Source organism: Balaenoptera ricei, chromosome 3 (assembly GCF_028023285.1).
Source record: "Balaenoptera ricei isolate mBalRic1 chromosome 3, mBalRic1.hap2, whole genome shotgun sequence".
Lineage (NCBI taxonomy): Eukaryota > Metazoa > Chordata > Mammalia > Artiodactyla > Balaenopteridae > Balaenoptera > Balaenoptera ricei.
This window is the reverse complement of record NC_082641.1, coordinates 88,812,864-88,835,492: the sequence shown is the minus strand read 5'-3', so window position 1 is coordinate 88,835,492 and position 22,629 is coordinate 88,812,864. Positions and strand designations below refer to the sequence as shown.

At 36.8% G+C, this 22,629-nt stretch overlaps 1 protein-coding gene across 2 annotated transcripts in view; it reads left to right on the top strand.

The window, feature by feature from the left end:
* FBXL17 (F-box and leucine rich repeat protein 17) overlaps positions 1-22,629 on the top strand; it is a 467,882-nt gene that overhangs the window by 139,955 nt on the left and 305,298 nt on the right. For both annotated transcript variants that reach the window (XM_059916861.1, XM_059916860.1), the window contains one exon: positions 2-109. In XM_059916861.1, the coding sequence (XP_059772844.1) occupies positions 2-109 (108 nt within the window). The remainder of the gene's footprint in view (position 1; positions 110-22,629) is intronic.

Here is a 22,629-nt window from a genome sequence, read left to right as displayed (position 1 = left end):
GGTGACAGATCAGTCGGTGAAAGCATTTGCTGAGCACTGTCCTGAACTTCAGTACGTTGGCTTCATGGGTTGTTCAGTTACTTCTAAAGGAGTCATTCATCTAACCAAGGTAGGAACCGTGGCTACGTCGCCTTAGTTTTTCCGAGTATCATTCATATCAGTGCCCTAGCAATGTTATACGTACTTGAATGAGGACTACTCAGACCATTATAGAGGTGTAAGTAGCGTTTGGTAAAATTAAAATCAGTTTAAGGCAACAATACACAATCTATCCTTTCTGAAATGGTACATTCATTTAAACAAGAAACTTTTTTGCTTTTTCATTTGCTAATGACTATGAAATATATACATTAAAGAAACTGATATATATGACAGAACATATTGAGATGTTAATGTATTGTGTTAGAAGATATTTTGATGAAAGTGTTCACTGGTCACATATCATTAGATCTTCTGAGCATTTGGCTTTTAAGAAGTGAATATGGTCAGTGCATATGATTAAGCGAATGTATGTCAAAAGTTAACTTTATAGTTCAGAGAGTTTACTTATATACCAAATATATGAAATCTCATATTTTAGCAATAATGAAAATACCAGTTCTTTTGTAATCTCTCCCTTTCAATGTGTCATCTCTGCTGTTTTTCAGAGTTCTAAAATAATTAGGAGCTAATTCTTATATACATGCTTTAGAAAACTGGCTACTATAAAATTTACGTGTGTATTATCTGAAATTTGTCAGGTCTCTTCAAGCTTACAGTTTAGCGGGATATAATGTTTTTCTTTCTTCCCAGGAAAAGAGCAAATGTTTACGAGTTACCTAGAACTATGGCAATAAGGCCCAGTGGATAGGAGTCTGGGCTCTGTTGTCAGCTTGTGTTTGAATCTTGGCTGTGCCATTTATTACCTAAGTGAGCAAAGTATTTTTCAGGGAATTAATTGAAGTAATATTTGCAAGATGCTTGCCTCAGTATCAAAACCACAGTAAGTGCTAAGTAAACTTTAGCTACTATTATTAAAATAGGTGCTACAATATCTAAATTGCTGGAAAATCAGAGCAGACTTTGAAAAAAAAAATCAAATCACTGTTCTAGTCTAGTGTATCTGAAACAGAGCCTGTGGTTGTTCTGTCTTAAATGACTGATCAGCTTTAATTATATTTTGAGGATCAGAACCTAAAGCCAGCAGAGAGGATAGGCACGTTATTCTCTTATTGCTCTATCAAAACATCTCAGTGTAACCAAGACCATATGTAACCATAATTTTTTATTCATTTTCTATAACCTTGGCCTGAACATTTTGGTAGATGAATATTTTTCTAGTCACATCTAATGCTGTTTATGGTGTAGAGTAGAAATGCCTTTGGATGAACAGATTGTGCACAACAAGTGTTATAATGACCGTATGTGGGCTTTTTACGATCACTTGAAATTGTACTCATTAAAGGCAAAACAGGACTTATTAGATCAGTAAGTGCTTCCCTGAGCATTTTGAGATGGCCAAAAATTGTACACTGGTACTTAAAAGATCAGAATTATTTTCTGTGACAAAATAGCAGCGATAGCAAATGTCAGCTTTGGAAGGCTTAATTTGCTGAGAAGATTATTCTGAAGATTATATACCAGGATTGGTGTTTTGGCCTGTTAGCAGTCAGAATCTACTGGATTCATGTCAAAGCTGGTCCACAGCGTTTTAGGAGCATCTTTCTTGCTCAGCACAGTGTTTGTTTTGATGAGAAGACTGGTTTGTGGCATAAGATTGCTTAGTTTCATGGATTCAGGTAAAGGCAAGATAGCACTTTAAACATGCATAACTCTTGCAAAGCTATTTTAGTTATCTTATCTCTTGAAAACCAAGGGTAGAACTCAAGTTTTAATAAAATAAAAGCTTCTTTGTTAAAATATTTGCATTCTGACAGTGTTTTTATACTAAGACGTTATACAAAATGTAATTTACATTCACAAAATGTTTGTAAATATATGTGTTCCTAGAAAGTTGTGTTACCCTTATTATAATCATGGTATATAGTTTTAAATAATTTATGATCAACATGGTATGTAATTCTTAAATAAATGATTAGGGAGATATGAGATACAGAGTGTTGAGAGTTATTGGTATAAATATATTTAATTTTATATGATTTAGAAAATCTCTCCAAGTTATTACTTTACTAAGTCTCTGGCTCTAAGTTTGCTACTAGAAGCAGGTGCCATAAAATCCCTGTGCCTTAGTGTCCTCCTATGAAGAGATGTGCCTGTATTAGGTGATCTATCTCTAGAGTTTCTTACAGCCAGACAAGTCTCTGAATTTGAGTCATTGGCCTGGACGGGACTGTGAGTGGCTGTCACTGAAACTAAGGAATGTCAAGTCTTTAGTAAGTTAGAAGGGAAAACTGGGGATTTGTGACATCTTAGATTGTTAAATCAAGGGCAAGAAGACAGAAGATTGGGAATAAATGGAAGAATATTGATATTCTATTACTATGGTCTCGTGGACTTAATTTTACTTTGATGCTCTCAGTCTTGGCTGGACTCTATTTATTGATGACACACCCTTAGTCTTCAGATAGATTCTGCTAACATCAAGCAATATTGAAGTAAGAGGCCTTCCTTCTAAGCTGCTGTGACTATGTAAATGAGAGTCCAGAAGTAGCTAAGACTGAATGCCCACAGGTTGAGAAGATAAAGTCAGCTTTACTGTGTAAATGAGAGTCCAGAAGTAGCTAAGACTGAATGCCCACAGGTTGAGAAGATAAAGTCAGCTTTACCAGAGTGGGTTTGGAAGCAGTGATAAGAACTTTTGAGGTCTCTAACAGTTGAGAATGTTAATGACTTGTATCCGGCAGAATTGAGCTTCCTCCAACACAGGTGTGTTCTTTTCACTGCCATGTACCTATTTATAAATGTAAAATATTTCTATCTTGTACTTTTGCTCTCCTTCCCACTTTTCAAAAACAAGTTCAGCAAATGCAAATGTATAGTTAACCCCTAGTGACTAGACTGTAGTGCCTAAATATCATTTGCCACATTAAGGACTAATAGGAACATGTCAAAGGACCCAAAAGCCAACATGAAGTGCCTCTCACTGGCCTAAGCTGGGATACTTTGAGCATCAAAAAGGAAAATGGCTGAAATGGATTAAAACAAATGTATAAAAGTCATGAGTTTACAATGATCTGTAAAAAAAACAAAACAGAACCGGATTTCTTCTTCCAGTTAAGATGGAGTAGTGGGGACCAGATTTACTCTCTTCCCTGAAACAACCTAGAAAAACTGACAAAATATATGAAACAATGGTCTTCAAGACACTGGATATCAGACAACCAAGGACAGTGATCCCTGAGATATAAGAAACAAACAAGAGAAGCCCTATGGTTGCCTTCGTCTAATTTGTTGGAAGAGTTTCCAGCTTGTAGCACAGAGAGGGATAACCCAGGCAAAACTCAGCAGACTATCTGAGTTGAGATGGAACCGAAAGTCCAGGGAGACCAGGATAGCCAGAATTCAGAGGACAGAGTACCAGAGTGGAGAGAACTTGCATAGAAAACCCCAGAGATTGGTGTATGCTCTCCCTTCCTTGCTCATCCAGTCCTAAATAACCCATGAGTAAAGAAGAAATCAAAAGAGAAATTAGAAAGTATTTTGAACTGAATGAGAATGAAAACACAACACATCAGATTTAGTGTGATGCTACTAAAGTACTTACTTTAAATACCACCAAACACCTGTATAAAAAAAAAAGGTCTCAAATCAACGACCTTAGCTTCTGCCTTATGAAACTTGAAAAAAGAAAAGCAAATTAAACTCAAAGTAAGCAGAGGAAAGGAAATTATAAAGATCAAAGTGGATATCAATGAAATGGAAAACAAAAAGAAAAGAGAAAATTAATGAAAGCAAAAGCTGGTTCTTTGATAAACTCGATAAATCTCTATTCAGACTACTTAAAAGAGAGAGAGAGAGAGAGAAATTGCCAATACCATGACTCAGAGGAGTAACATAACTACAGATTCTCCAGATATTAAAAGGGTAACAAGCGGATATTATGGACATCTTTATGCCTCTAAATTCAACAAGTTAGATGAAATGGAAAATTTATTTGAAAGATGCAAACTTCCAAAGCTCACTCAAGAAGAAATAGATAACCTGAATACCTCTATATCTCCTAAAGAAATTACGTCTGTTGTTAAAAACCTTCCCTCCAATGATACTCTGTGCCTAGATTGCTTCACTGGTGAATTCTACCAAATATCTGATATATTTTAAAAACTTTATCAGTAAGAGATACATACTTGAGTATTTACTAGTGAAATGACACAATGTTAGGGATTTGTATTAAAATATTACAAAGGGATAAAAAGAAAAAAAAAGTGGATAGGCCAATAAAGGAGACAAAAATGGTAAAATATAGATAATTGAGCTGGGCTATAGGACAGGGCTGTTCATTATATTATTCTCATTACTTTTGTTTATATTTGAAAATTTCCATAATAATAGAAAAGCTTTTAAGGGGTTAAAAAGTTAAAAATGTTGCTATTAATATAACATGATAAAATCATACTATTGAATAGCATGCTTTTTGAGAATGCATAATACCATGGAAAATGCTCAGGATAATAATTAATAATCATATACATTAATATATAATATTAATTTAAAATCAGTTGAACAAATAAGCCAATGGAATCTGAAATGTCAAAGTGACATGTTATTTTTTACGTGTAGTTGGAGTGCAAACCTCAGAAATGCTGTGGGTTCATGAGTTTAATGCCACAGATCCATTGTGAAATGACTTAGATCTGTTCAAATGATTTCTACCAGTAGTCAGGAAGATGCTATTTTATATGACTATTAAGGATGATGGTGAAGAATTTTTGACAAAATGTTCATTTTCATTATATGCTATATAAAAATTTATATTTGTCATAACTTAAGATTGTTGATAAATTTAAAAGTTGTGTTTATTAATTAATGATATTAATTCTGATGATATCTTAATCAATGATATTAATTCTGATGATACCTTAGATCTTATTGTTGCTTCAGTTTTTCAGTTTATAAACATGAACTGAATTCTTAGGATGTGTCAGATATGGGTATGTTTGTTTTTGTTTTTAAATAGAGGTTTTTTTTTTTGGAAGGTAACAGCTAAAAAAATGCCCAAAGTTCAGATATTTTCTTGGACCATATCATATTAAAGAACTTTTTAAAAAACACATATTTTAAAAGTGCTTATGGCTGAAAATACGAAATATTTTCTAAAGAAAAACAAAATTGATTTTTTTCAGTCAATTTAACATAAGTGAAAGAATGTTCATTCATGCAGCTAACTCAATTTTCATCTTCCTTTTCATGTTTATTCAGAGACTAGAAATGAAAGATGAACTTTCTTGTCTTTCAAATTTCCAAACAACTGATCAGTTTAGAATGTCTTATTCTAAAGGCAGAAAATTTTATTTTGCTACTTTAGAGTTGTTATAGCTGTTAAGTTATAGATTATCATTTCATTTGTTTCTGATTAATTATAGGTACTTGAGTGATATTTTGAGATGTGGCAAGTGTGTGTTCTTAAATTCATTCAGCTCTGAAGTATTCCCTAGTGAGTATGACCAGTGAGGACTCTGAAGAGGTATTTGTAGGGTGACTGTGCTTTTGGTTCTTTTTAGCTTTCCGGGAGTTAAGAGTTGAGCCAAAAATCAAGTGTTGAGAATTTAGGCGCTGATTCTCTAGGCCTGGTGTGATCCATAAATAGATTTTTTCTTTGAAGTTCACAACGGAGAGCAAACTGCTTACTGCTGTCATCAAAGCTAATAGGATGACTGCTATTGTATGACCTAGGGCAAATCACCTAATCTCTTAGCCTCAGTTTTCTCATCTGTAAAATGAGGATAATAATAACATCTACCTATCTCTCGGGTTTTAGAGGAAGAGTGCTTGGCACATACTAAAGCAGCATTTGAAAAATAATATATATAAATTAATTAATTAATTAGAAAAATATTCATCATTATGTATAAAAGCTTCTTATAACTCTTTAGTCCTAATCCATTCATATTCTTTTATTAAAATAAAAATGAAAAATAATTTTCATGAAAATAAATCTTAGTTAAAAACTTTATGACCCTTCTTTCTACCTGAGTGCCAATGCTGAATGTTAAGATTAAAAACTGTTTGTCTGCTCTTCATGGTTTTGTTTTGTTTTTTCCCCTTTAATACACTGAATAACTAAAATAATATTTTTAATAAAATCATTAAAAAATTCCTACCATACCAATACACTGAATCAGAGGAATACAGTTTTGTACCTTATTTTTTCATTTTTTTATTGAAATATAGTGGATTTACATTGTTGCATTAATTTCTGCTGAACAGCAAAGTGATTCAGTTTTACATATATATACATTCTTTTTTGTAAATATTCTTTTCCATTATGGTTTATCACAATATTGAATATAGTTCTGTGTGCTATACAGTAGGACCTTGTTGTTGATCCATTCTATGTATAACAGTTTGCATCTGCTAACCCCAAACTCCCAATCCTTCCCTTCCCCACCCCACCTCCCCCTTGGCAACCACAAGTCTCTTCTCCTTGTGTGTGATTTCTGTTTCTGTTTCATAGAAGTTCATTTGTGTCATATTTTAGATTCCATCTATAAGTGATATCATATGGTATTTATCTTTCTCTTTCTGACTTACTTTACTTAGTATGATAATCTCTAGGTCCATCCATGTTGCTGCAAATGTTATTATTTCATTCTTTTTTTATGGCTGAGTAATATTCCATTGTATATATACACCACATGTTCTGTATCCATTCATCTGTTGTTGGACATTTAGGTTGTTTCCAAGTCTTGGCTATTGTGAATAGTGCTGCTATGAACATAGGGATGCATGTATCTTTTTGAATTACATTTTTGTCCAGGTATATGCCCAAGAGTGGGATTGCTGGATCATATGGCACCTCTACTTTTAGTTTTTTAAGGAACCTCTATACTCTTCTCCATAGTGGTTGTACTAATTTACATTCCCACCAACAGTGTAGGAGGGTCCCCTCTTCTCCACACCCTCTCCAACATTTGTTCTTTGTAGACTTCTTAACGATGGCCATTCTGACCAGTGTGAGGTATGTTGTACCTTATTGTTATTGCACAAATTAGTGACTTTGATTTTTATTTTTCTAAATTAGTATAGGCAATGTCTACGCAAGCTGTGGCAATTTATCACATTTATTTTTTTTCATTCTGTTAAGTCAGTAATATCTGTTCAGTGAGGCTACTCTTTTTATATTTTATAACTCTATTACTCCTACTCTAGTTGTAATGTATATTTGTGCTACATTTTCATTTCCACAACTACAACAGCAGTATGTATCAATGTGACACTAGTAAAATAAATGAATTCATCTTTCAAATGACTCAGTTTGTGAAAGTCCTAACAAGTAAAATGAACAAATGAGTTTCTTTGTTGCCTCTATCCTTTGATAAAATGGTTGCTTCAGGCTCTACTATAAATATATAAATATAAAATGAGGAAAGCTGGCTCTCTTTTTTGAAAGGGCCTTTCCTGGATCTTGGCTTTATACTTTAAATATTATTTTACTTTGCTTATGTTATCCTCAGTTCACTCCTTGAATTTTTATCACACACTTGTTGTTCGTAAATTATGGTTTTCGTTGCCAGTATTCCTGTAAAAAAAGGATTTCAACTTTATTTATCTGGTCTCTAACACATGAGGTCAGTCTTTATCCAAGAAAGATATTAGGAGACACTGCTTTCAAGCTCTTTTTGACTTTCAGATTCATTCACACTGTGTTGTAACAGAATTTTTATTTAAGGATCAGTGTGAATCTGCTTCATTCAATCTTGTGGTTTATACATAAATGCATAGTGCTATCCGGCACAGATGGGGTCACATCTCTAAATTGACAGAATAGACTACCTGAATTAGAGAAACCAGATCTGAGGCTTAATGAGAATACGTTATAATGAAACTTAATGAGGAGATATACTACTGAGGGAAAGAAAGTAAGATCTCATTTATTAATTAATTTTTTTATTGAAGTAAAGTTAATTTACAATGTGTTAGTTTCAGGTGTACAACAAAGTGATTCAGTTATCATTTATTAATTTAAAATAAACATTTACTGAGAATTACAGAGAGTCCAATTAATTTGAAAACATATTCAATTGATTAAAACACTGACAGTTATATTCACTTAATAATTTTGAACATTTATAAAATATTTAATGGTGTTTTATTATCAACTAATTCAACTGTCTTATTTAAACACTATTTTCACTGCCCCTGGGCAGGTCCTGTTAGCCACAGGGAAATGCCTGCATATGTACATATTATATATTCATTTATACACAAACACAGTACATACCCACACTGTGCCAATCATTAATCATAGAGAATCCAAATAATCAGATTTTTCTTTACAATTTTGTTTAACATTGTGCAGTGTTTATAACGATGGCCTAAGGGGCTCCTGAATACTGAGGGGAAGATAAATTATGTTGCATCTTTATTGGAGTCACATTCTTTGAAAACAGGGAATTCATTTCCATGGTAACTCTCTATTAGTCAAAAGTTATCTATGTAACAGCAGAGGTGTGTTCTAAAATTTTATCGTGGAACCTCAGTATTTAACCAGAATTTGGGTCTACATAATATTACTCATTATTTTCCATAATAATTTTTGGAATAGAGTTTGGTTGTGAGCTCCCTGTTCTCCTGTCACACTGGCCCAATAATAGAGTCCAGTAGCGTCTATTGACTAAAGGCAGTTGAGCTCTTCGTATGTTTGCTCTCCAGCCCAGAGGTATCACAGGTATTTACACAAAAGCTGTTGATCACATTGTACTTACAAAACCGTCAGGAACATAGCTGCTTCCCCTACTGTAGATTTCCTTTCAATTGATTGTATCCCAGTGGGATGATTGGCCATCAACATTTTTTTCCAAGAAAAAAGGTGCCCACTGGAACTTTCTCTGTTATATTCATTAGTGGAAATGCTTGGTTATTATGTTTGATCAGAGGTACTTTTCAACATGCAATTGGCTATCAATTTTTGATCTTTAAAAATGAAACAATACCCCTGTGCCTGAGAAAGCAGAAAGCAGCTCAGGATACTTTTACAGCTTTCATCTAGCTCAAAGGAGAAAACAAAGTTTATTAGCACCCTGGGTTTCTCAGACAAGGTGTGGGGAATGCTCTGGCAGTTATTCCCTTTTCTGGGTTGTGACAATGAACTCTCATTAGATTGACTACTTCTTTTCATTTTGGAATCTGGCTCCCCCTTCCCCTTTCTTTCCTTTTGTTTTGTGCTGGTCCTGGGTCTGTTTGCCCTCACATCCTTTCTTCTCTCTAAGCATGCTCTTCTATATCATAGGGGGCTTCACTCTGAAGGCTGCATTTAGTGGGAGGCAGGAAGGCAAAGGGAAGGAGACAGTCTGGTATTTCTCAACCTCCCTGTCTGTCTCAGGTAGCATTTCTGGCAACAGCTTCATCTCCTCCATGTTTCCAGCCCTGGACAGACCTCCTGCAGCTCCAGCTTGTATTGGAAGACAAGGCCTGTGGCCATGAACACTGAGTCTTCTTTCTGTCTCTCTAGCCTTAGGGTGCTTGTGGCCTCCTGCTGCTGCTAAATCTGTGGCTTACATTAGTCTCTCCAGTTTGTCTTCTCACCTTCTACTTCATCAGAATAACCACTTTCCTTAATGAAATTCCCTTCGTGTAATTTATGGTGGTTTCTGTTTTCCTGGTTAGATCCTAATACATATTCCTTTTTGTGTCATTCAGGGTTTCTTATGTGAGAGCACATCTAAGAGAATAGAACTGATATTTATTTCCCCTTAGAGAATCTTGTAACAATGGGCATCAAGCACAAAGCAGAGAATTGCACATAATATAACATTTAAATTAGACTTGACCATTCCTTAGACACTCTCTAGCCATACTTTGGTCTTGGATCTAGAAAAGCTATAACTAGAGAGGTAGAGGAAGCTAGCTATTTGGTAATTAGGAATAATGAAGCTACAAGGCTGTGGTGATTCCCAAGAATAGGATAGAGGGCTAGGTGCTTAATTATAAAAGAATAGTTTTTATACATGCCCCTAGAAAGAGTAAAATTTAAATGTTTCTCAGTGCTGTAATGTATAATGTCAATTCACAGAGGCAAATGTAAAGAAAAATATTTGACTAAATAAGTTAATTGTTGTGAACTAGTTATTTGAGTTATCGATTATTAGTTACCAGTTAATTTAAGTTATATCTTGGATGGTTTTGACTGACAATTAAAAAGTAACATGCTATAATGTCAGTACTTCTGTTTATTTTTTAATTTTCAAAAATCTTGGTCATGCTTTTTGTTGATGTGAGAAGGTATAAGTGACCCAAAGTACATAATATTAAAGTAAATCGTAAATTTTGATATTTAAAGTTAGCTGTATACTAGATAGTGTTATTTAAAATTTCATTACAATTAGTTGAAGCTTTTCAACTCATAGATGGAAGAAACTGGTTGAGAGAACAGAATTAGTTCTTTGTATCAGAAAGTAGTGCTTTAATATATAAATCAAAGTTATATAATTTTTACACTTCATTTTTGAAAAATTTGCATTATATAATAACAATGTAGTTTCATGTTCTATGTTACTTAATATCAAGGAAAACTTCATAAAGACCTTCTTTCTGAGTGCTATTTCTTATTGGTAACTGATATACTGCCTATAGCATAGTCCTTAACCTAGAATTTTAGATCATTTACTTCCAGCTCTTAACATTGAGTGTGATTTGTCAATTCCAAATTTAAATACATTGTAAACCAAATGCTGTTGCTTCTTAGAACTGCTTTTGTAGGACAAAGGTAAAACTAAGTAAAACAAATGGGACCTGATTCAGTGTTTGTAGAGTACCTGATTTGGATTTTGAGTATAAATCCTTACATGCTCTTTAAAAAGTTTGAGTTTTCTAAGATTTTTCTCACCTGGAAAGTGTTCATTCTTTTATTATTATAGGTGATTGTTGCACTTACGTAATATCAAGTACAATGCCAGAAATGAAGATTGTGGAAGAAATAGGATTTTTTCCAAACGTGCATCCTGATTTTTTTCTTTCTCACTAGTAAGGGTGATCTGATTGATTCATTTTTAGATTGTTAATATCAGACTTGTCTTCCAACTAGAAGGGGTATTTGAGGCTTTGTTTGGGGACTTCAGGAGGGAGGGTAGGGGGGCAGAGTTATATATACATTTTGGAATGTTTCTTCTCATAAAAATGGCTTGGAGATTGAGAGAAGAGAAAGCTGCTAATGGATGCCTAGGTTAGCTGTTTTCTTCCTGAATGGCTCAGGGCGCTCCAGACCTATGGGGTAAGCCTCAGAGAGAAGCTGCAGGTACCTACTGAAGGGGCCTCATGCTGTTCCTCTGTGAACAGTACCTGGTCACAGATTAGCAAGACTAATGTCTGAAATTAAGTTTTGGGCCCCTTTCACTCTGAACTTTGACTTTAGTCTAAGGCTCAGAAATGAGAGTGTAAGCCCAAGAGATTTTCCATGTGAAGATGAATATTCTAAACCAGAAAGAAAGAAATCAGTTGCATATTCTAAACCAGAAAGAAAGAAATAAAAGGTACTTCATTTTAGAGAGTAGGTATATCATTTCTGTAACATTTTTTGAATGCTGGAAAATGACAATATATGCCAGAGTATTTTTAATTAAAAATCATTAATGTCGTTTCTTTGTTTTTCAGTTTCATACATTTAGAAATAAAGAATGGAATAATTTGGCTGTTTGGCTTTAATAGTATAATATCAAGAGGTCAATGTACAGGTCACTTGGCTTAGATATGATAAGCTTTTGTATTGGGCTAATGGCATTTCAGTTATTTTACTACTTTTAAAAATAAGGTCGTAAAATTTTATTTGGAATATATTTCCTAAACTTTTGACACTTTGAAGTGTGACATGTGGATTCAGGTGACTGAAATGGGTTCAAAATTCCATGAATTGTCTGTTTAAAAAAAACAGATCTGTGAACTTGGTATGAGGAAATGAAAGAGAAGTATACAACCAGTCCAATTAGACAAAGTAATCTTTCCTTGCTTGCTTCACATTTGACTTAATTAACCCTTAATTTATTTAAGCTTTGATTTTTTTTCTTATTTAAGTCAAACAGTATGAATGTTTTATTTTTTTAACCGGGGAGAAATTCTTTTTCTTAGCTCCTGCTAGGTAAAAAAGTGACAGGGCTCCTTAGTGCTGCTAACTTTAAGTGCTGTTCGTAGTTTGTTATGAGCTCTAGAAATCTTCTGTGGAGAAAAGAAAGGGATTTGGTGGAAAGTAAGTCCTAGAAAAAAGTCAATTAGAGACCGTGCTGCCTGCCAGAGTGGAAGAGGAGGAGCGGAGCATCCATTCTGATTTGGTGTACGAAGAAAACAGGAATCCAATTAACAAATGCACATTTCTGCAGCAGAGGACAGTGATTAAAATTTTTGGTGAACTACTCAAAATTCCTGCCACATACATCAAAACTCTGAAAACTTACAGAGACTGTTCAAATGTTCTTCACTTTAAGAACAAACATGAAAATAGAGAACTGATTATGCTTCTTGTTCTAAAATGATCTTTAATTGTGTAGCGTGAGAATGTTGTTTTTTATTATTTAATGCTTATGTATTAGTGAGGTTTATGTTCAGATATATCACTTTTAGAAACACGTAGCTTCAGAGCTGCAGATCCTGCATTCGGTATAGTTAAAAGAACAGAGGCCTGGTTTACGGAAACCTAGGTACATGAAATTATTTTTAATGTTTTGTTCTTGATTTCAAATTTACTCATTCAGCAATCAGCATTTAATAATTTCGTTTGATGCACCTAGTACTGTGTGAAGCACCGGTGACACAAAAGTGAGTAAGACATGGTCACTGACCTGCATTAGCTTGCCTTAGACTCTAGTGGGAGAAACATAGACTTAATTAGACTAAATTATAAAGCAGTGTGTTTAAGGCCGTGGTGGGAGAATGAGCAACATCGTTGGGTGTACAGAGGGCAGAGTCTCTTAATCTGATGGTGGGCATCCTGGGAGGTTTTACAGAGGATGTGTACTGGAGCTGTGAAGGCTGCATTATGCTTTGACAGGAAACGAAGCCAGCCTTGTAACTGCTCCAGGTGGCTTGGGACAATATTGCTGCTAATGCTTTTTTTTTTTTAGAATCATGCTAGTCCACTATGTATTATTTTTTATTACTCTGGGTATGTATGCCCACAAAGTAGTGTAATCAATTAATTAATAATTTTTTTTACTCACTATAAATTGAAAGGCTAGTATGATTGTACCTAGCTAACCTAATGAATTTAACACATTTATATATAATTAATACTTTTAGATATTAAATTTAGAAGTGTAAGTGCTACCTGTGTGCTGATGAGGCCCACATTTATTTGACATCTCTCCTTGGATATCTAACAGGCATCTCAGATATAGTATATTCAAAAGCAAAGTCTCTCCCTACCTGTCCCCAAAGCATCTTAGTTAATTGCAGTAATACCTTCCAGTTGCTCAAACCAAAAAACCTTGGAATTATCCCTGATTCTTATTTTTCTCTTGTGCTCCGTAACTAATTTGTCAAAAAATTCTGTTGATTCTAATTTCAAATATATCCAGAATCTGATCACTTTATACTACCTCCAGCTGCTGTCACTGTGGTGCAGTCACTGATGTTGCTTGACTAGATTAATTCATTACAGCTTCTCTGCCTCTACCATTGCTCCTAGTCTAGCTAGACTCACACAGAAGCTAGAATAATCATTTAAAAATGTAACTTAGATCCTGTCACATACCTGCTTAAAACCCACCAAATTCCCAAATTCCTTAGAGCAGAAGCTAAAATCCTTACTTTGGCCTACAAGGCCTCATACAGTCTTCCCTTCTTTGCTCCCCTCTTGGGCCATGTCTCTAATTAGTTTTCCTTCTGTTCACTCTGCTCCAGAACCTCTGGCTCCTTACTAATCCTCCAAAACGCTAGACCCGTTCCCAACTCAGGGCCTTTGCACTAATTCTTGTCCCAGGCATCAGCATGGTTTTGTTTGCTCCCTCACCTCCTTCAAACTTGTGCTCATATATCTTTTCAATGAGATCATTCTTGACTGCTTATTTAAAATTACACTCCATCTTTCTTCCCCCCACTGGTTTCCATCTGCCTTGCCTTGCTTTATTTTTTTCTCTATAGTACTTAACACCTTTTAACATACTATACAATTTGTTTACTTATTGTTTCTACTGCCCCCTTCCAACTAGGAATATAAGTACCCTATGGACAGGGATTTGTTTGTCTGTTTTGTTCACTGCTATATTTTTAGCAGCTGGAATATTTTCTGGTACATAATGGATGCCCAATAAATAGTTTACTGACTATATGAATAATAGTCTTCTATGTTCTTTTTTGAGTGATTGAAGAGGCTGAGCTTTTTAAATTATTTTCACACTTTCAGTAACTGGATTTAAATATCAATTGCTCTGCACTAGGGAAGTGGTTCCTTGTCCAGGCCGGGATCAACTGGGTATCTTTTTCAGTAATAGGAATGGTTAGCCTTACCCCAAGCCAGTTAAATCAGAACCTCTAAGGATGGGACCCGGTCATCAGTGTTTTTTAAAAGTTTCCCCATATGATCCTAATGTGCAGCCAAGGTTAGAGCCACGTGCTCAGGAGCATTTAAATAAGTACGAATGAATGAATGAAAGCGCACCACAACTACTGCACCAGAGATGCAGATTTGGACCAGCTCAAGCATTAGGATTGGATGTAAAATGTTTGCAATGAGAGCTTGGTCCTGAGCAGCACAGCCCAGGGAGGGCTGGTGGGGGAGGAGGAAGGGAAGGGGAAAGGGAAGGTGAGTAGATGGAGAAAACAAAGAGGGGACTCCCAAGTAGCTGTAGCAGGAAGGAAAGTTTGTTCCCCTGGTCCCTTGGCAGCTGTTGCCAATTGATGATTTCTGTCTAAAAGGCATAGTTCTGTTGTGGGCTGCCTAGTTAGTAATTTGTGTTAAGGCAGGTATATTATATTTCTAAGACTCACTAATTTTTCCTGTCTCTGAAGTAATCAGGAAGTGAGCTCAGTTTTAAATAATGAATACAGGTCTCTGAGCACAGTGAGAATAACTTCTCAAAGCTTGGAGAAAGAGATTTGAGCTATTTTAACTTAAGATGTCAGGGAGTCGTAGGTATGGACAGTGAACGGCCTTGATACGCAAGCTCTGGGATTCCTTTCTTCAGTTGAAATGTTTTTGTTTCCTGAAGGTTTCAGAGAAGGTGGGAGATATGATCAGAGTTATTTAAGGAATATTTATCTGACTGGTTATGTGGCAAGAAGGAGTTAGAAGGGATAGCTCTGAAGAGAAGCAGTGAGTAAAGTGTCCTAGAAAGCAAAACAGAGCATGAATAAAATGGTGAAAGATGTCAGATCCAGTAGGAGAATGGCAGAACCAACCAGGCCTTGGATTTGGAAATAAAACAAAGAGACAGCAGCCCATTGTGATTAAGAAGGCAGTGGTTGGAAAGAACACATAGAGAAGGAGCCAGAGAATTAACGTGGTAGCAATTGTGGATGTGATAAGCATTCCAGACCTTGGAAGTCCTATTTTCATGGTTAGAATTAGAAATTTTTATTGTCTCTGCCAGGCTCTCAGGCTGTTTAAAAGCTTTCAGTTATACCCTGAGTGTCTCAGTTCTATGAGGTGCTGGGAAGGATTTGCCTGATGTCCTAAATGTGACTTATCTAGCTTTTATTACTCTCTCCATACTCGAGTGCCAGCCTTAACCAAACTGAGGTTCAGCCTAGTTGATGAGCAGAAGGGATGCCCCTTGCTCTCTCCTTTGTCCAACCAAGTTCTTCTCTAAATGTAGATAACAGAACCTGTCGAGGTGCGGAAGGCTTCCTGTGCTCAGGGACAGAAATTCCCTCTGCCCCTTTCCATTCCCAGCAGTCTCAGTTTCTTTACTACTATTTTTAGTCTTGCCGTGCACAACCCATACTATAGCCCCCTCCCTTTCTCCTTGTATCTCCCTCCCTGTCTTTAATAGGTGGCTCTCCCCACTTTCTTATAAATGCCTTTCTCTGACCCCTCTGTCTCCCTGTGCTTTTGGTCTCTCCCGTGATCCCCATCTTGGCAGCCTGACAGGTGATTGGCAGGTGAGTGTGTGTTGCTGATCTACGGCCCCAGCAGCCTGTCTTTACCCTTGACTTTGCTCCCTAAAGATTACAACCGATTGCTTTGAAACTCAGTCCCAAGGAAGCCAACATCCACGGGGCTGGCAAGAAGTAATTTAGGTACTAGTTGACATTTGACCATATTTAACTATACAGAAGTTTTTATTCTTTTCAAAAATTATCACCTCCAACTGGCTTCACGTAAATTATCCTCGTTAGTCTGAAACAGTGGAACATTCCTGCTGCCTTTGCCAAGGTACTGTGAGTCCTCTTATGCTGCTTCATCCCCTTTAGTCAACCTGCACAATTGAGGATTTTGTTTCATTTTTTACTTTTCCAGAGTCTTAACAAAATTTGGAAGCTATTTGAGGTCTTTTTATAATCCTCCAAGTCTGTGTTTCCTAGGTAACATTTTCGTGTCTCATTTTATTCTTAAGTACATACACAACCATACAATCATTGACTAATTTTAGCCTTTAACCTGAATTGGCTATAAGTAATATTTTTTTTTGCAATAAAAGCAGTATTAAACTGAGAGTTGACTACCTGCATTCTACATTCTGACTTGAATTTCTTTTAAAATACCTTACTAAGCTGTTTAAAAATTGGAATGAAGCATTTAAAAGATCTTGGTGGTATGGCTTTGCTTATTCAAATCCTCTGTGATTTGTGTAACCCAAGACTACCAGTGAATTTGTAAGGAAAGTAAGTTTAATTAAAATGTCAGTTTCCTAAATGTAATTATTTGTTTATGAAGGATTATTTTAGGTAGCTTTTTATGAAACGCTGGAGGGCACTATTATGAAATTCCCATAGCAAGGGAGGGAATGTGATGGATTTGACAGAGCTGTTTGTGGGGTTCTGAATAAAAATGTCACATCCCATAGAGGTGCTCCGTATGTTGTCTTATAATGATGCCGGTTACCAGGAATTAGCCTCCTGGAACTGCCTTTGGATACTGTCATATTTCAAGTTGAACTGGCCAATATGGTCGTAGGGAAGGTGACACAAGCATAGTCAGTGACTGTCAGCTCATGAAAAATGAGCCTTAATTGAATCCGAGGGCAAAACACTCTTCAAGATCTCAATAGAAAGCTGGCATGTGGGAGCCAAAGTAAACCTGTTTCCTCATGTTTGAGTCTGTGCTCCATTGGAAGAGAAAGAATGCTCCATTTATGGACAATAAATACAGGGCAGTATCAGCCACAGGTGGCCCAGTGTCATCATCTGACCCACCTTGAACTGATGAATGGGCATGGATGCAGGATTTCTGAAAGCTCAGGAGTCAGTGAACTAGAATTAGAATTTTATCACACGTAAATAGTTTCTGGAATTGTTACTTCTTGCTATTCCATTAGTTCTAGAAGATATCTTTGGGTTTTCCTAAGTCTGAAAAATAGTTTAGATTTGCCATCGACTCTCTCCCTATTATCGGCACTTTAATAAGTTATTCAAACCTCTTTGGTCCTCAGTTACCTTCCCTAATGTAAGGGGACCAATCTGGCACAAATAAAGTTTTCTTTCCTACAGAACTTTATTGTATCCTCCCGCTGGGTCCTGGTCGAGGAAGTAATTTTTTTTTTTATTGTGGTAAAATGTACATAACAAAAGTTTACCTTTTTAACCATTTTTAAGTGTACAGTTCAGTGGTGTTAAGTACATTCACAGTGTTGTGATGAGATACTTTACAGTGAAGGAAGCTAAGAGATAAAGTCATAACTCACAAAGAAACTTTGTGCCAGAAGCTATGCTAGACCCCAGAATATGCATGTGTAGGAGATATTTATGTGGCTGGATAGAATTTTTATGATTTTCATCTTTGTAGTGACTATAATACAGTATAGTTGGGAAAATAAAATGATGCTGTATGTGTATTATACGTGGCTATATTTAATAATAGTTCACATATGCGTATGGTTACACGTAGCAAAATTCATCCTTAACATTCATGGGTTTAATAGTCATGCTTCAGAATATTTTCTAGCAGCTCTGTGGGTCCATTTCATGTATTTCTGATTTGGCTGTGGTACAGACATGAGGCTGCTGTCAGGATATGAGCTCAGCAAGCCGCCCAGTACCTGCAACTCACAGAGGCTACTTCATTCTTTACATGTTCCCAGAACAGTAGTGATGAAAATTTTGGGGGTGTTGGGATCAAAAATACCCTGTAAAGAAAGCTAACTATAAAAATAATGTGGCTTAAGAAAATGGTGATTTTTTTAATTGAGGTATAGTTGACAATATTATATTAATTTATGGTGTACAAGAGTGATTCAAAATTTTTATAGATTATACTCCATTTATAGTCATAAGAAATGGTGATTTTTATATAGAAAATAGAAATATGGGGTACATTACTGAGGGGAACATTAAGAGGGATATCAAATTTAACAGTGATTCTGATCCTTGACATGTATAAGTTCATCTCTGCTTAATCAAGAATAAGAAAACTTGACCAGTGAAACCGTTTTAGCTACTAGTTTAGCTCCAATGCAAAATTTTGTGAAAAATAAAAGTTTAGTGAAAGTGAAAAGACAGTTACCTTGTGGTATTAAGATATGTATAGGAAATATGTGACTGCTCACAGAATATGAATTGAATAAAAGCCAGGAGCTATGCAAACATTTTCATAAAACATTTCCATTAAAGTCATCTTTCCATGATTGAAGACTGGTTTGAGAAATTTAGTTCCCCAATGCGGAGCTGATAAGAGTGACCACATCAGAGTTGCTTGTCTTCCCAGGAAGTGTTTTCTTGGCCACTGAAGATACACCTAGAGAGAAGGCTGAATGGAGCAAGCATCTCCCTCTAAGCTTTTGTGAACATAACGTATCTAAAGAAGGGCAGTGAGCCTCAGAGTTTAAAGTGGCTAAGGATATTCCCCTTGTCTTAAGAGAAACCTGACTTCTCTTCAAGCATACAGAGTCCCCTGTAGCCCTTCTGTGTTGATTTTCTATTGCTGTACAACAAATTACCATAGACTTAGCATCTTAAAACCACATATATTTATCATCTTACTATATCCATGGGTCAGAAGTCCACATGCTGCAACTTGGTTTTTCCAGGGTCTCATAAGGTCACAATCAAGGTGTCAGTTGGGGTTGCATCTCTTTCTAGAGTTTAGGTCCTCTTACAAGCTCATGTAGTTGTTGGAAGAATTCAGTTCCTTGTAGTTATAGGACTGAGGTCCGCATTTTCTTTCTAGCCGTCAATCAGGGACTGCTCTCAGCTCCTAGAGGCCTCTTGAGGGTCTTAGCCATGTGGTCTTCTCACAGGGCCTTTCACAGTCCCTCTCACAACGTGGTTGCTCACTTCTCCGAGGCCAGCAGGAGAATCTCTCTGACCTCTAGACCCTTTGTCAGAGCTCAACTGATTAGGTCAGGCCCATCCAGGATACTGTCTTTTGATTAATTCAGTGTTTAATTGGTCAGGGATCTTAATTATAGCTGCAGAATCCTTTTACTTTTCCTTATAAGGTCTTGCCCACACTCAAGGTCAGGGATTATATTAGGGCATGGGTCCTTGGGGTCATTTTAGAATTTTACCTACCATACCTGTTTATTTTCTCACTGTGTTTCTCAGGGTCAGAAAGTGGAGGCAGGATCCTCTTTGCTCTGCATGGCTGCTTCCAGGCCATTACTCTTCCAACATTTGTGAAAAATAACAACAACAAATATAATTAACAAAATATCGAGACTTTGAGACTTGTTCCATTTGGCATTACCATTGTCTCTCCTGTTTTATTGCCGTCTTCTCTGTACTCCTTGTGTCTCCTGCTCCTTCATAAAAGACATGGGTACCGGCCTCACAACCTTGTGCTTTGCTCCAAGCCTAGCTGTTATTCTGGATGATTTCTGTTTCCATCACCACATGGAGATACGTCAGGAGTTGGGAGGGAAGAAAGCATAGCAAGGAGCATGTGCATCAGCCCTTTGATTCTTTAAATGGCTTTAGTGATGTCTGAAAGATTATTAGAAACTTATTTTGCTATCTGTTTTGTATTTTATATAGTCTTTTGGTTATCGTTCCTTTAGGTACTTCAGAACATTTTTGTTGTTTTGTTTAATACCAGCCTACCTTATTTATGGTAGGCAGAGAGGTAAAGGATAGGAATCAGGTGCCATGTTTGGGGTATAAAGTTAGAGCCCAGGCAGCCTACCTCTGGGCTCTGGGTGTGGTGTTGGCTATAGCTCTCAGACAGTGGAGTGAGGAGACCCTTGAGGAAGGGGAAACAGCGAGTCAGCCCAGGTTCTGACTGGTCAACTGCATGGAGCTGCTGAGACAGCCAGAGCAGCCTGTTTTTTTTGTTTGTTTGTTTTTGTTTCTTGTTTTGTTTGTTTAACAAAGGTGCATCTGTTCCCTTTCATTATGCTTTGGTTGCCAAGTACCAACCATGTTCTGATGTTGGTAAAGCCTCAGTCCATGGTAACTTGAGGAAGAACTTCGTCAAACCCATTTCTTCTTTCCTGGTCCTGCCTCCGTTCTCTTGTGTTGTCCTGAGTCCCACACTGGATGGCGACTTCTTGGAACATCTGACCTGAGAGGCCGATCGCAGAGAGGTTTTCCTGAATCTCGTGCTGAAGGCTCAGAATTCAGCCTTAGGGACAGAGGCTTGCTGTCTCAACTAGAAAGCGTTCCCTACTGTTGTGGACCTTTTCGCATTTCGCCCTCTTAGCCATCCCTGTTTCTCTCCGTAGCCCTGCAGCACGCATCAGAGCAGTGGGCAGGGACTCTGCATGAAGCCCCTCTGTGAGCTGAGGTGGGGAGTAGGGTGTGCGTGGTTCCTGGCAGACCCAGTTCTCCGCAGCTGCTCCGTCCAACACTGTAGCCACTGGCCACAGATATGAAAAGTAAATGCAAACTAAACAACATTAAATAAGGTAAAAAAAACTCAGGTCCTTCCTCACACTAGTCGCGTCTCAAGTGCTCAGTAGCCACGTGTGACTAGTGGTTACCATATTCGACAGCAGAATTAGAGAATGCTTCCATCATTGCAGGAAGTTCTCTGGGATGGTGCTGCTTTAGAGTGTTTCTTTCCCTTTTGTCCTACAGCAGCGGCGATACCAGTGTCTTCTCTTCCCTTGGGGTCGAAGCTCGCCTGACTCACTGCTCTGAGTTACGCCTGCAAGTCAGCTTCGTGCAGGAATTACCTCCTTCCGCTACAGCAGGACTTGAGGGTGGCCTAGAGAAGACTGCCATGTCCTGGAGGGCTCCCTGATGGTGCTGGAAAGGCCATGTACTAGTTTTCTATTGCTGTAACAAATTACCGCACGCTTAGCAGCTTAAAACAGCACAAATTTGTTACCTCATAGTTTGTTAGAAGATCACCACAGGTTTCATCAGACTAAAATCACCCACCTTGTATTCTTTTCTGGAAGATCGAGAGGAGAATCTGTTTTCTTGCTCCGTCAGGTTTTTGAGGAAATTCAGTTCTCTAAGGTTGTAGGTCTGAAGTCCAGATTTCTTACTGGCTGTCAGCTCTAGAAGTTGCCCACATTCCTTGACTCCTGGCCCTCTTCCTCCAGACACAAAGCCAGTAAGGGCAGGTTGAATCCCTTTCACAATTCAAATGTCCCCTGCATCTTCCTCCTCCGCATCTCTCTGACTTTAGCTGGGAGAGGTTCTCTGCTTATAAGGACTCATGTGACTAGATTGGGCCTACCCTGCGTAGTCGCCTCATCTCAAAATCCATAACTTTAATCACATCTGCAAAGTCTCTTTTGCCATATGACGTAGCGTATTAGGGCATAGATATCCTTGGGAGGGGTGTTATTTGGTCTACCACATGCTTCCAAATTAATTCTTTGCATGTTATTAAGCAAAAACAGCTTATTTGAGATACAGTTTATTTGAAGAGGATAATTAAGATACTACCATCTTTGTGTAAATGATATTATTAATTTTCCTTGGAGACAACATCAGGGGAAGACAGGAAACATCAGGAAAGGAGTAGAGAAAGTGAACAAATAGGGAAGGTGGTACATGGAGAAAATCTTTACTTCTTGAACAATGTTTTATATTGCTTTTCACATAGTGGAACATACAACCCATAATACTGCAATTTGGAGTACATTGATAAAATATCACCAAGATATCTCTGAATTAACTACTTACTCATATTTTATCTTTAAAAAAAAAAAGAGAAAACCTATACAAAAGTGGCATTATAATCACGAAGATAAATATCTGAAATGGAACAATGTTAAAGAAAATAAGCCTATCAAATTGTGGGTAATTAATGAGAGATTTAACAGCTTTCCCACCTATTAGATTGCTAACTTTTGATTTTTATGATGCCTCAATAAATCTGTTTGATTTTAATGTTTGTTGCCATTCATTTGTTCATCATAGATTTCTGACCTCATTTCTAATTTAGTATTAAAATATTATGTAACCATTTAGTTTAATCAAATGATTCTAGACTGT